The sequence below is a fragment of the Lepidochelys kempii genome, chromosome 3 (assembly GCF_965140285.1).
Source record: "Lepidochelys kempii isolate rLepKem1 chromosome 3, rLepKem1.hap1, whole genome shotgun sequence".
NCBI classification, from domain to species: Eukaryota; Metazoa; Chordata; order Testudines; family Cheloniidae; genus Lepidochelys; species Lepidochelys kempii.
Genome location: NC_136382.1, coordinates 77,502,816 through 77,517,341, shown reverse-complemented (window position 1 = coordinate 77,517,341; position 14,526 = coordinate 77,502,816). Strand labels below are relative to the sequence as shown.

The window sequence follows — 14,526 nt, the reverse complement described above, 5'->3', positions numbered from 1 at the left end:
GCCTGCCAAGCAATCAGCAGAGCCATTGGACAATCAAGGTGCTAGAAGAGCACTCAAGGAAGACAAAGCAGTTGTGGAGAAACTAAATTAATCCTTTGCATCAGTCTTCATTGCAAATGATCTGAGGGAGTTTGCCACATCTGAACCACTCTTTTTAGGGGACCAGTCTGAGGAATGGTCCAAAATTGAGGTGTCTCAATAAAGGAGGTTTTACAACAAATTGATATGTTGAACAGTAATAAGTCACCAGGACCAGATGCTATCCACCCGAGAGTTCTGCTGGAGCTCCAATGTGAAACTACAGAACTACTAACTAGGGTATGTAACCCACCGCTTAAATCAGCCTTGGTGCCAGATAACTGGAGGATAGCGAATGTAACTCTGATTTTTTTTTTAAAAGGCTCCAGAGGAGATCCTGGCAATTACAGGCTGGTAAACCTAGCTTCAGTACCAGCCAAATTGGTTGAAACTGTAGTAAAGTACAGAATTATCAGACAGACAGATGAATACAATATGTTGTTTTTTGTAAAGGGAAATCATGCCTCACCAATCTATGAGAATTCTTTGAGGGTGTGAAAAAGCATGTGGACAAGGGTAATGTAGCGTACTTGGACTTTCAGAAAGTCTTTGATAAGGTCCCTCACCAAAGGCTCTTAAACAAAGCTAACAGTCCTGAGATAAGAGAGAAGGTCCTCTCATAGCTCGGTAACTGGTTAAAAGATAGGAAACAAAGGGTGTTCAACATATTCATAAATGATCCGGAAAAGGGATTGAGCAGTGAGGTATCAAAGTTTGAGGACGATACTAAATTATTCAAGATAGTTAAGTTCACAGCTAGAGTTGCAAAGGGATGTCACAAAATTGGGTCACTGGGCAACAAAATGGTAGATGAAATTCATTGTTGATAAATTCAAAGTACTGCACATAATCCCAACTATACATACAAAGTGATGGGGTCTAAATTGGCTGTTCCCATTCAAGAAAGAGATCTTGGAGTCATTGTGGATAGTTGGTGAAAAACGCCTGCTCATTGTGCAGCAGCAGCCAGAAAAGCTAACAACATTAGGAACCATTAGGAAAGGGTAGATAATAAGACAGGAAATATCACAATGCCATTATATAAATGCATGATGCTCCCACACTTTGAATACTGCATGCAGTTCTGGTCACACCATCTCAAAAAAGATATATTAGAATTGGAAAAGTACAGATGAGGACAACAAAAATGATTACGAGTATAGAACAGCTTGCATATGAGGAGAGACTAAGAAGACTGGGACTAAGAGGTGATATTATAAGAGGTCTATAAAATCATGAATGGTGTGGAGAAAGTGGATAAGGAAGTATTATTCACCCCTTTACATAACACAAGAACAAGGGGTCACCCAATGAAATTAATAGGTAGCAAGATTAAAACAAGCAAAAGGAAGTACTCTGTCACACAATGTTCCGTCAACTTGTGGAACTCATTGCCAGGGGAAGCTGTGAAGGCCAAAACTACAATTGGGTTCAAAAAGGAATTAGATAAGTTCATGGAGGATAGGTCCATCAATGGCTATTAGCCAAAATGGTCAGGGTTGCAACCCTGTGCTCAGGATGTCCATAAACTTCTGACTGCCAGAAGCTGGGACTGGATGACAGAGAATGAATCACTCGAAAATTACCTTCTTCTGTTCGTTCCCTCTGAAGCATCTGGCACCAGCCGCTGTCAGAAGACAGAATACTGAGCTACATGGACCATTTGTCTGGCCCAGTATTAATTAACACTTAATTAGTTAATTAAGATAGCTTGATTGACATATGACATTAAAAACTTTCCCCATCTTTTTTCTCATCATAACAGTTACTCCTTTATTAGTTTGCTTTAAAATTTTAATATTGGATAATTCATGGCAATTAATAAATAGTTATAGGTAGCAGATTTTTTTTTCTTTAACATTGGCTTGCTTAGACACAACAAATGTGTGTCAGGATATTTTTAAAAAATATTAAAGATATGTAATATTTGTGTTCACTTGATCAACCCAAAGAAAATAAACACAAATTCAGTTAGTCAATTCCATGGTGTTTACCAATATACTATTGCTTAAAAATAAATAAATAAAGACTACAACTTCAGTCCTGGAATGTGAGAAACTAATTTTGGGTTTTTTTAGAGCCTCATTGTTACAAATTAATCAACTGCTACTTAAAGTCTAGAACTCATTAACTTTTTAAGTTTTACTGTTCCATGACTGAATTTAAATTAAAACATAAAGCTTCTTTTTTGTTCCTATTGATCCTGTAATTGTCTACACTGCACAAGCATCCTCTTGTGTCTTAGTTAAATGTAGATAGCAGTGTGTGCTAGCTGCTTAAAAATAAAAAACTTCAATTTTACGGAAGATGTACGAGCAGTGTAAATCCACATTTCATCATTCATTTTATATGATGAGATTGAAATAACAGAGACTTGGTGGGATAACTCACATGCGTGGAGTACTGTCATGGATGGATATAAACTGTTCAGGAAGGACAGGCAGGGAAGAAAAGGTGGGGGAGTTGCATTGTATGTAAGAAAGCAGTATGACTGTTCAGAGCTCCAGTATGAAACTGCAGAAAAACCTGAGAGTCTCTGGATTAAGTTTAGAAGCGTGAGCAGCAAGGGTGATGTTGTGGTGGGAGTCTGCTGTAGACCACGGACCATGGGGATGAGGTGAATGAGGCTTTCTTCAGGCAACTAACGGAAGTTACTAGGTTGCAGGCCCTGGTTCTCATGGGAGACTTCAGTCACTCTGATATCTGCTGGGAGAGCAATACAGCAGTGCACAGACAATCCAAGAAGTTTTTGGAAAGTGTAGGGGACAATTTCCTGGTGCAAGTGCTGGAGGAACCAACTGGGGCAGAGCTCTTCTTGACCTGCTGCTCACAAACCGGGAAGAATTAGTAGGGGAAGCAAAAGTGGATGGAAACCTGGGAGGCAGTGACCATGAGATGGTCGAGTTCAGGATCCTGACACAAGGAAGAAAGGAGAGCAGCAGAATACGGACCCTGGACTTCAGAAAAGCAGACTTTGACTCCCTCAGGAACTGATGGGCAGGATCCCATGGGAGAATAACAGGAGGGGGAAAGGAGTCCAGGAGAGCTGGTTGTATTTTGAAGAATCCTTATTGAGGTTACAGGAACAAACCATCCCGATGTGTAGAAAGAATAGTAAATATGGCAGGTGACCAGCTTGGCCTCACAGTGAAATCCTTGCTGATCTTAAATACAAAAAAGAATCTTATAAGAAGTGGAAGATTGGACAAATGACCAGGGAGGAGTATAAAAATATTGCTCAGGCATGCAGGAGTGAAATCAGGAAGGCCGAATCACACTTGGAGTTGCAGCTAGCAAGAGAAGTTAAGAGTAACAAGAAAGGTTTCTTCAGGTATGTTAGCAACAAGAAGAAAAGTCAGGGAAAGTGTGGGCCCCTTACCGAATGAGGAAGGCAACCTAGTGACAAAGGATGTGGAAAAAGCTAATGTATTCAATGCTTTTTTTGCCTCTGTCTTCACGAAGAAGGTCAGCTCCCAGACTCCTGCACTGGGCAGCCCAGCATGGGGAGGAGGTGACCAGCCCTTTGTGGAGAAAGAAGTGGTTCGGGACTATGTAGAAAAGCTGGACAAGCACAAGTCTATGGCGCCGGATGCACTGCATCCAAGAGTGCTAAAGGAATTGGCAGATGTGATTGCAGAGCCATTGGCCATTATCTTTGAAACCTCATGGCAATCGGGGGAGGAACTGGATGACTGGAAAAAGGCTAATGTAGTCCCCATCTTTAAAAATGGGTAGGAGGAGGATCCGGAGAACTACAGGCTAGTCAGTCTCAGCTCAGTCCCTGGAAAAATCATGGAACAGGTCCTCAAGGAATCAATTCTGAAGCACTTAGAAATGAGGAAAGTGATCAGGACATGTCAGCATGGATTCACCAAGGGCAAGTCATGCCTGACTAATCTAATTGCCTTCTGTGACAAAATAACTGGCTCTGTGGATGAGGGGAAAGCAGTGGATGTGTTTTTTACTTTAGCAAAGCTTTTGATACGGTCTCCCACAGTATTCTTGCCAGCAAGTTAAAGAAGTATGGGCTGGATGAATGGACTATAAGGCGGATAGAAAGCTGGATAGACCGTCGGGCTCAACAGGTAGCGATCAGTGACTTCCTGTCTAGTTGGCAGCCGGTATCAAGCAGAGTGCCTCAAGGGTCAGTCCTGGGGCCGGCTTTGTTCAATATCTTCATTAAGGATCTGGAGAATGGCGTGGACTGCACCCTTAGCAAGTTTGCAGACGACGCTAAACTGGGAGGAGTGGTAGATATGCTGTAGGATAGGGATAGGATACAAAGGGACCTAGACAAATTAGAGGATTGGACCAAAAGAAATCTGAGGAGGTTCAACAAGGACAAGTGCAGAGTCCTGCACTTAGGACGGAAGAATCTCATGCATTGCTACAGACTAGGGACCAAATGGCTAGGCAGCAGTTCTGCAGAAAAGGACCTAGGGGTTACAGTGGACAAGAAGCTGGATATGAGTCAACAGTGTGCCCTTGTTGCCAAGACGTATAAGTAGGGGCATTGTCAGCGTATCGAGGGACGTGATCGTTCCCATCTATTCGACATTGGTGAGGCCTCATCTGGAGTACTGTGTCCAGTTTTGGGCCCCACACAACAAGAAGGATGTGGAAAAATTGGAAAGAGTCCAGCGGAGGGCAACAAAAATGATTAGGGGTCTGGAACACATGACTTATGAGGAGAGGCTGAGGGAACTGGGATTGTTTAGTCTGCAGAAGAGAAGAATGAGGGGGGATTTGATAGCTGCTTTCAACTACCTGAAAGGGGGTCCAAAGAGGATGGATCTAGACTGTTCTCAGTGGTAGCAGATAACAGAACAAGGAATAATAGTCTCAAGTTGCAGTGGGGGAGGTTTAGGTTGGATATTAGGAAAAATGTTTTCACTAGGAGGATAGTGAAGCACTGGAATCTCCTTCCTTAGAGGTTTTCAAGGTCAGGCTTGACAAAGCCCTGGCTGGGATGATTTAGTTGGGGATTGGTCCTGCTTTGAGCAGGAGGTTCGACTAGATGACCTCCTAAGGTCCCTTCCAACCCTGATATTCTATGATTTAAGCAAAATATGTTAGTAATTCTTGTGGGTTGAAGAAGAATCTGAAAAAATAAATAAGGGCCCAGTCCTATAAACACTACTAAGCTTGGTACTTCTTATCTTGAGTATCTACCATAAAGCTTAACGGGGCCACTCAAGACCCTATAGGTGATGATGTGTGTTTGTAGGATCAGGGTCTAACTCAGTAGCAAATGCTTGCAGGATCAGGCCCTAATTTGGGAATTGGCTGAGACTTTGATTTAAATGGGCCTTAGGTCTGGCCTTTAATAATTACACAACTATCAAAAGGATAAACTGGCTGAGAAACTCTCTGGCCCATTAATGTTGATTTTCAATACTTCTTGGAACGCTGGGGAAGTTTCAGAGGACTGAAAGAAAGCTGCTGATGTTCTAATATTTAAAAAGGGTACACAGCATGATCGCGGTAATTATAGATCTGTCAGCCTGATATTGATCTTGGGCAAAATAATAGAATGGTTGATAGGGGACTTGATCAATAAAGAATTAAAGGAGGGTGCTATAACTAACACCAATCAACATGGGTTTATGGAAAACAGAGTTGATCAAACTAACTTAATATCTTTTTTTGATGAGATTACAAGTTTCATTGATGAAGATAATTGTGTTGACATAATATACTTAGAGTTTTGTAAGGCATTCGCTTGGTACCACATGAAATTTTGATTAAGAAACTAGCTTGAAACAAAATCAACATGGCACACATCAAGTGGATTAAAATCTGGCTAACAGGTCTCAAAAGGTCGTTGAAAATTGGGAATCGTCATTGAGTGGATGTGTTTCTAATGGGGTTCCCCAGTGCTTAGTTCTTGGCAATATGCTATTTAACGTGTTTATCAATGACTTGGAATAAAACATAAAATCATTACCAATCAAGTTTGCACATGGTACAAAGATTGGGGGAGTGATGATTAATGAAGAGGACGGATCACTAGTACAGAGTGATACGGATCACGAGGTAAATTGGGCGAAAGCAAGCAATATGCTTTCAGTATGGCCAAATGTAAGATCATACAACTAGGGGAACAAAATGTAGACAATACTTACAGGATTAGTGACTCTATCCTGGGAAGCAGTGACTGTGAAAAGGAATGGGCAATCTTGGTTGATAATCAGCTGATCATGAACTCCCAATGTAATACTGTGGCCAAAAAGGCTAATGGGATGTTTGGATGTATAAACAGGAGAATCTGAAGTAAGGAGGTTATATTATCTCTGTATTTTGGTACTGGTTAAACTATTACTGGAATACTAGCATTCAATTCTGGTGTTGAGTTTTTCAACATTCTTCCTGAGCTGTGGAGAGGATTCAGAGAAGAGCCACAAGAAAGATTAAAGGTTTGGAAAACATGCCTTAGAGTGGGAAATTCAAGGAGCTCAGTCTTGAATCAGAGAGAAGGTTAAGGAGTGATTTGATTGTAGTCTGTAATCCTCTACGTGGGGAAGAGAAATTTGTTAAAAGAGGGCTCTTACGTATAGCAGAAAAAGGTATAACAAGTGAATGGCTGGAAGTTAAAGCTAGACATATTTAGACTGGAAATAAGGGGCACATTTTTAACAGTAAGGGTAATTAACCATTGGAACAATTTACTAAGGGCTTTGGTGGATTTTCAATCACTGGAAATTTTTTTATAAAGATTAGATGTTTTTTCTAAAGGATATGCTCTGGCTCAAAGAGGAATTAATTCAAGGAAGTCCTATAGGCCATGTTATGTAGGAGGTCAAATTAGATTATCACAATGGTGCCTTTTGGCTTTATAGTCTATGGGTATAACATGTCTGTGAAGTTTTGTGCAGTTTCAGATGTGACATTTCCCACTAGTGAGAACAAGCCACTATTTGTAATCCCTCAGAAGCAAGCATGGAGTTGCAGGAACCAGGACCATTGGTCCATAGAGGTGATGTGGGGGAGGGGTTTAGGAGAGTCCCAGGCAGGTATTGGGAAGCTAGAGGAAGTGTTGAAGTAGCCTGAAGTTGGTAATGATGTTGGGGGTGTTTCTGATGTGAGCCTGGGGTTTATGGGTTCAGGGAGCAGTTAGGCAATCTTGGGCCATCCTCGGTAAGGGATCTTGGAGCAGCCTTCCCTCTTTTCTGCCCCTTTCAAATTGTTCCATGCCTTCTGTGTTGCCTTTTCGGGCCCTGATCTAAACTGTCCTCCCCATGCTGTCCCTTCAGCCCCTCCCACGCCTCCTGCCCCTTGCTGTCTAACCCATCTGTTCCTGCCACCTTCCCATCTCCCCAGTATCCCCTCCTTTTGATTGTGGGCTGCAGCTGCCGCCTTAACCTCCTGGCTGATACCTTGTGTGGGTCCCACAAGGGGACCAGTAAGAGCAGAGGAAGAGAGGGAGGCAGCTTGGCTGCTTGAAATTCTTTGCCATCTCCAGGGCCAGAGGAAGATATTGTGGGTGAATCCCATAACATTCCAACAGGGCTGTGGGAGGTGCAACAGGGCTACAAATGTATGATTATAATGTACACAATTAAAATCTGTAGTCAACTGCTGGTTATCATCCAAGAAGGTTATGCTTTGCAACAGGTGTTCATATAGATAGAGATTATATGGCATGTGAGCTGTAGCTACAATAGTACTGATTTAACGCAACGTCAGAGAAAAACAAGGAAAGGAAAAAAATGTATAGCAATGCTTTTTGGTCTAATTGTAAAGTTTGAACTAAGAAGTGTCATAACATTAAATTGTTATGCAACTTAATCCATTTAATCAGACCTTGAATTACGTACAGTATTCAAATAAAAGTAGTAAAATATATATATTTTGTACATTGCTTGGAATAGTTGAGTCTATAGCATTTGCAGAACAGATTGAGGTTTGTAATGAAAAGGGAAACAAAAATGGAAAATACTGAGTGAATAGCAGGACACATTTGAGGTGATTATGAAGGATGTTTCTTTATTCTGTTCTTTCTTGTGCTATCTGAAAACAGTAGCAGAGGGTTACAAGCAGAGTTCATCATAGGGTTGTCAATCACTGTCGTTTAACATTTGCAATGGAAGATGTCTTTATTCAAGGACAGCTGGGCAAATCAGAGAAACAGATTTGCAGTTAGTAGTCTGTCCAGCCTACACTAAACAAACAAGGACAGGGCAGACATACCGGCCTCTCACATAAAAATATAATGGACTCTGCTGACCTTGGTGCCCTCCATTCAGCTTTATTCCCAGTTGCATAAAAGCTTCGCTACCCATTCTCAATTTCCTTTAATTACCTACATGATGCAGATAAGAAAATGAACCTCACTTACTTACAGTCAGCAATCACACACAGGAAATTAAGTGGGCAAGTTGTTTGAAATAAGATGACTGTTTTGGAAGTAAATAAAACACATCGTACTGGGGAAAAACCAGTGAGAACGTATTTTTAGGAATACCAGTCAGTCTGGAATCGCCCAGCTGATCCTGCTCCTGTCTCCTGCTGCTGCTTGAAACTGCAAGGCAAAACTAAGTAAAGAATCTCCTTGGTAAATATTCTTTAAAATATCTTTGAAGGGGATGTGAGCTAAATAAAAGAGCCGAGCAAACATGCAACGTTCTATAGGGCTTTAAAAGATTGTGACCTTAGGTTTAGAGAATAAATGACCGCAGTTTTCACAAGAGATCTGGCAGAGACATCAAGGATTAAGCAGCAGTTGTCTTTGGTCAGTCTTCACTTTTAATCTGTTCTCAAAGTATGAAATAAATTAATGACACTGCTTTTATTTCTGATTATTCTTAAACTTTCTAGACTCGGTCAGTCTTTCACATTTACGTTACAGTATGTAAGTGTAATTTCAGTGTGCCATAAATGTAACTTGAAAATAATGTTAGTGGTGTTTATTATTAAACAGGCTAACAGTAGAACGTTTATCAAAGAAGTTCCAAAGGTGTCCTGTAAACTGGGACATAAATCAGGTGTTAAGCTACTATGAATTATGGTAGTCCACCAAGGTATACTAAAAAGAGCATTTTTTTTCCCCTATATCTCACTCTGAATTATTTACCGTTGTGAACATGTAATTAGTATGGATTTGCAGGAAGTCTGATTGGAGACTAAAGCCCATAGTATCAAATCTGTAGTGCAAGATAGATACAAAACCCTGAATATTTTATCTTCAGTTTCAGTCTCTTTGCTGAATCCACAGTTATGAAGGCATTCTCCTTTTATTACAGCATTGTCTTTCAGACTACCAAAATGTTCCTTGACCCAGTTGCTAAAAGGAATCTGTTTGCTTTAATTACAGGCACAAAAGACATCACATATTTATTTGATTTGCAAAATTTCATACTTTTAGGAAATTATGAAATCCTTCCCATACCAAACAGAGTAGATGCGCTTGGTGCATGTGAACAGTGAAGAAAAGGAATCCTCCCCAATTCTAAGTCCTAGAACTACAGTAGAGCCACGCAGTGGCCAAAGCTACAATTTGGAGGATGCAGTATTCCTGCTGCTGGATTCCCAGTCCACTTGGGACAGTTGATTAGTACACTACAAGATTCACCAGCCCTGCCCTTGCTACTAGCCCCGCCTGTCCCTAGCTCATCCCCAAAAGCTTGCATGCAGACACACAGGGAACTCCTGTTGTTACTCAGGGCCCCTGTGCAGGTTCCAGAAAGCCCTTGCACACACATCAGTTGCAAAGCATAGCCAGCATGTGTGCCCCTCTACAAGGCACAGAAGAGAGGTAGTGTTTAACCCCTAGTAATTAGTTTGCAGTTTTAAGAATCTTTTAGACATTGATCATCTATTGCTTGGACGTTAAATATTTGTAATATTTAAAATAAACAGACTAGAGTTGTTAGACTGATTTCAAACCCACTGTGTGTCTTGAATGTGTAAAGAAAAGCAGAAACATTTGGATATTCTTTGAAAAATGAAAATGTGCATTACTGACTGTTTGCTTTAAGTCTAAGATGGGCTTCATTACATCACTTTATGGGCCATTTAGGGTGATAGATGACCTCTATTAGGTTATGTAGTAGATCTCAAATACTGTATTTGACTAATGGGCATATTTCAGTACTTACTATGAAATCTGCCCTATTCTGCTGTAATATAAAGATCAGATATATAAAGAGTATTTCAAACACTTGAATGGTTCCTGAATATTTTAACAAACTTTTTTTCTTACTAGCATCTTTTTTTTATTTTATAAAGGAATAAGCAAAAGGATGTTTAAACATCACTAGCCAAAATGGTGGTTTTTAGCAAAATCTCAGCTATATACTCTGTCAAGGCTGAATCCCCACTCTGGTACTTGGAGTGCAGAAGGTGGGGGCCCGCAAGGATTCTAAAAATTAATACTTGCTGTTCCAGGCTTGTATTAAACTCCCAAGGTTACAGCTTCTCTCTGACCTTGGCTTGGTAAATGCTGCCACCACCCAGGAAGGAGCACTTGGGAATTTTTCTCTGTCAGGTACCCTCAAGCCCTTTCACCCCACCCACTACCCCCACCTGAGAAAGAAAACAAAGGAAATTAGCTGTGGCTACCAGCTAATCAAACAACATATGCACAAACCTCTTAGGGACACACAAATCCAATCCTGTTCTTTAAAAAGGTAAAATTTATTAAAAACAAAAAGAAAGGAAATACATTTTGAATTTAGGCTTTTTGCTCGATCTTAAAAGAAACAATTACAAAAATTAAGTATCAAGATATCTCTCTTGAGGTTCAGCTTAAAGGTTACAAGCAAAACAAAAGCATCTGGGATTAGCACAGAGGAGATCCACAAGCCAAAATAAGAAATAAACCTGATAGCATCTAACTAAACATTCCCTATCCAAATTATTTCTTCTAGGTATGGAAGATACTTTTTCATACCTGGTTCAAACCTTACAAAGCATTTTTGCTTATAGCATTGCTGCTACATTTTCCTGCAGCCCAGAGAACAACAGACAAAGGAAAAGTTTCTTTCCCAATTTTAAAAAGTTCTACCTTCCCATTGGCTCTTTTGGTCAGGTGCCTTCCTTTTCTTTTCCTAGGGGACTTCTTTAACCCTTTACAGGTAAAGCAAGCAGAGAAAAGCTACCAAGAAGGATTTTGTAGCTAACTGGCTGGCTGGGTGTCCATCAAAGGGAGCTACCCCACCACTTTATTTATTACATACTTTGATTTCCATGTAGTTTATTATAAATGTCCTAAAAGAAGCACAGTGCAAAATAGTTCTACTGAATTGCAATTGCTTTCTTGCATTTTATGTACTAAAAAACCTATTTTGCCTCCTTTTTAATTTTTTTTTGTTAAGGATGCTGAAGAGTATGCAGATCTTCCAGTGAGACACAATGAAGATCAGATGAACAATGAGTTGGCAAAACATCTTCCCATTGAAGTCAATCCTCATTCATTTGACAGTTCCCACACAAAAACACATCTGCTGCTGCAAGCCCATTTTAGTCGTGCCATGCTGCCTTGCCCAGACTATGCTACTGATACCAAGACAGTGTTGGACCAATCTATAAGAATATGTCAGGTACAGTAATCCATTTCGTACTTTATCTGATGCTTTATTCTTTGGCATTAATGTGTTAGAATATTTTTTTGGTCCAGGAAAAATCCACTTTGTTTTCTGGAGATGTATTGCAATATGATTTTGTTGAGGACTGGAACCACCTCAGACACAAATTTATTTAGAAAGTGACCAAATGCCCACAACATTACAGAACTGAACGTAAATAAAGATCAAACTGAATGGCAATAGATATTGGTACTGGTTTGAAAGAGACAGTTGTTGCCACTGGTTTCACTACTTCCACCAACACTAACTTTCAGTATTGTTAATGCCGAGTACATAGGTGCTGACTCTGTGGGTGTTAACAATCTAATTTTAGATGAGATTTTCAGTTGCTATATTCTCCGGTTGTCAACTACGACAGGGCTGGAAGAGCAGGTTGCCACTATCCAAACTGATTTTAAACCACTCTCCAGGTTTGTGACTTTTGCAGTTCCACAAAAAGCCCATACCCCCAGGCATTCTAATTTGACCATAAAGAAAACCCATAACACACAACCACATGCACAACTGTCCCCATCAAGGACATTTTAGAGCATCAGTATAAATCTGGAATAGAGTAAAAGGAATATTTACACAGTTCTGTGGGGCAGGTAAAGTGCAGCTGTAGTTTGAAGCAGAAATAGGCCAGCTTCTACCTGCTATTTCTAAAGAGGAAGAAAAGTATTGTGGTTAAAATACAGGACTCAGACTCAGGAGATTGGCATTCAGTTCTTGTGTGACCTTGGACAAACCTCTTAATCTGTCTCTGGCTCAGTTCCCCATCTGCGAAACATAGGGATAGCAATATTTCTCTTGTCTTGTCTACTTAGATTATAAGATCCTGAGGGTGGTCTTACTATTTGTATGTACAGCATATAGCACAGGTAATCTGATTGCAGGCCGCGAGACATTTTGCTAACGTTGACCGTCCGCAAGCATGGCCTCCCGCTGCTCCCATTGGCCAGGAATGGCAAACCGCAGCCACTGGGAGCTACGGGGAGGCCATGCCTGCGGATGGTCAATGTCAGCAAAATGTCTCGCAGCCCATAATCCGATTACCCTAATGGGCCGCAGGTTGCCCGCCACTGATCTAGCATAAGTAGGTCCAGATCTTCATTGTGCCTTTAGGCACTGTTCTAATACAAATAAGTAATAAGAGTCATTTTATTGGCTGTGCCAAGCTGCCAAAATGTAAAACCAGTTCATGAGAGAGGTCCCATGGCAACACTCCTCCCAAAGAAGGTGTGCCATTGTCTGATAAGGGTAATAAGCAAATCATATCACAGATATTTTTATTTCTGTAGCCAGAAACTTGGCAAACAGGTTTTGAAAGGAACCCCACTCCCTATATTTCTAATTACTAAAACAAAGGTGATGAAGATTTATTTTAAAGAGAAATTCTTTTTCTTTAAACTTTGATTATGAACGGAGTCCACAGGATAGACATCATTAGTTAGGTCAGAAATTTCACTTCAATTTCATATAAAGCACGTAATTCATTTAAATAATATTTTGTCATATCCATGAGTTTTTACTACATAGAAAGTTAGGAAAAAAAATGAACTAAAGATCTTTTTAGTTATTTTTAGTACAAATATTTGTACTAATGTGCTAATCCCTATCACAGGATAGGGATTTTTTAAAACTGTTGTCACTTTTTAAAAATGAAGTATTCAGGAGTTACATTCAGCAGAAAAAAAAGTTCCTGAACAATATCTTACTATAACAGAACCTGTTTGTGCCTTTGTCCTCTACCCATAGATATTGATATATACACAGCCATATGAGGCAGGAAAGAAAGAGCGAGAAAAAAGGGAGAAAAACATTTTTGTGTTTTGAAACTGTCACGTGGTTTACCTCTCTTGGGAGAATATTTGCTTCATCTTATTAGTCATGGTTTCCAAACGAAGGTTAAAGTTCCTAAAGCTTAAACAATAGACAGAGTTACACTTTCCGTACTGGTTGTTACCTTTTTCCCTAGCATTGACCTGTTGATGAACTCTGGGTCAACGGGGGTGGAGAAAAAAGATCTTAGTTGTGAGAAAGGAACTGATCGGAGAAGGATCAGTTGATAATTTGTGTGTGTGTGTATAGTTCTTTCTTTCTCTCTTTCTTTCTTTCTCTCTCTCTCTCTCTCTCTATGTGTGTGTGTGTGTGTGTAAACCACTGTGGGGAGGGGCAGAGGCGACATCAGGAGTCAAACTGGTCAGATTGTGACAGCTCAGTGAGCCATTATTTTTTCCTAGAGGCTTTCTTCTTGTGTTCAAGATGCTAAGCTTTTATTTATTTACTTATTTTTAAAAAGACTCCAGCTGTCAAGTTTGTGCAGATAACCTTCAAGATGTGAACAAAATGTAAACTGATGGAGTGAAGCCTGCCATTGGGCACATCATAGAATATCACGGTTGGAGGGGAGCTCAGGAGGTCATCTAGTCCAACCCCCTGCTCAAAGCAGGACCAATCCCCAATTTTTGCCCCAGATCCCTAAATGGCCCCCTCAAGGATTGAACTCACAACCCTGGGTTTAGCAGGCCAGTGCTCAAACTGCTGAGCTATGGTGGGCTCCCCACAGCAGTGCTGCATTGGTGCTCCAGGGAGCGAATGAAGCGCCATTGGAGGAGAATTTCAAATGCTTATGTCTCAGCAGAGAGGCCCTGAACTCCCACCCCATCTCATGCCCACTGCAGAATGGAAGATCCCTACTTTCCACCCCCACATACAAGCCTCTTTAAACTCAAGTCTCCCACATGTTTCTCACCCACTCCATCATTCCTTCTGTCTCTGAGCCTGCCCTTTAGTTCTTAGGCCTTGTCTACACTACCGCTTAAGTCGATGTAAGTTACGTTGCTCAGGGGTGTGAAAAAACCACCCCCCCGAGTGACGTAAT

The 14,526-nt window shown here is 40.6% G+C and overlaps 1 protein-coding gene across 5 annotated transcripts in view; it reads left to right on the top strand.

Moving 5' to 3' along the window:
* ASCC3 (activating signal cointegrator 1 complex subunit 3) overlaps positions 1-14,526 on the top strand; it is a 508,218-nt gene that overhangs the window by 467,073 nt on the left and 26,619 nt on the right. For all 5 annotated transcript variants that reach the window (XM_073336864.2, XM_073336863.2, XM_073336867.2 and 2 more), the window contains one exon: positions 11,394-11,618. In XM_073336864.2, the coding sequence (XP_073192965.2) occupies positions 11,394-11,618 (225 nt within the window). The remainder of the gene's footprint in view (positions 1-11,393; positions 11,619-14,526) is intronic.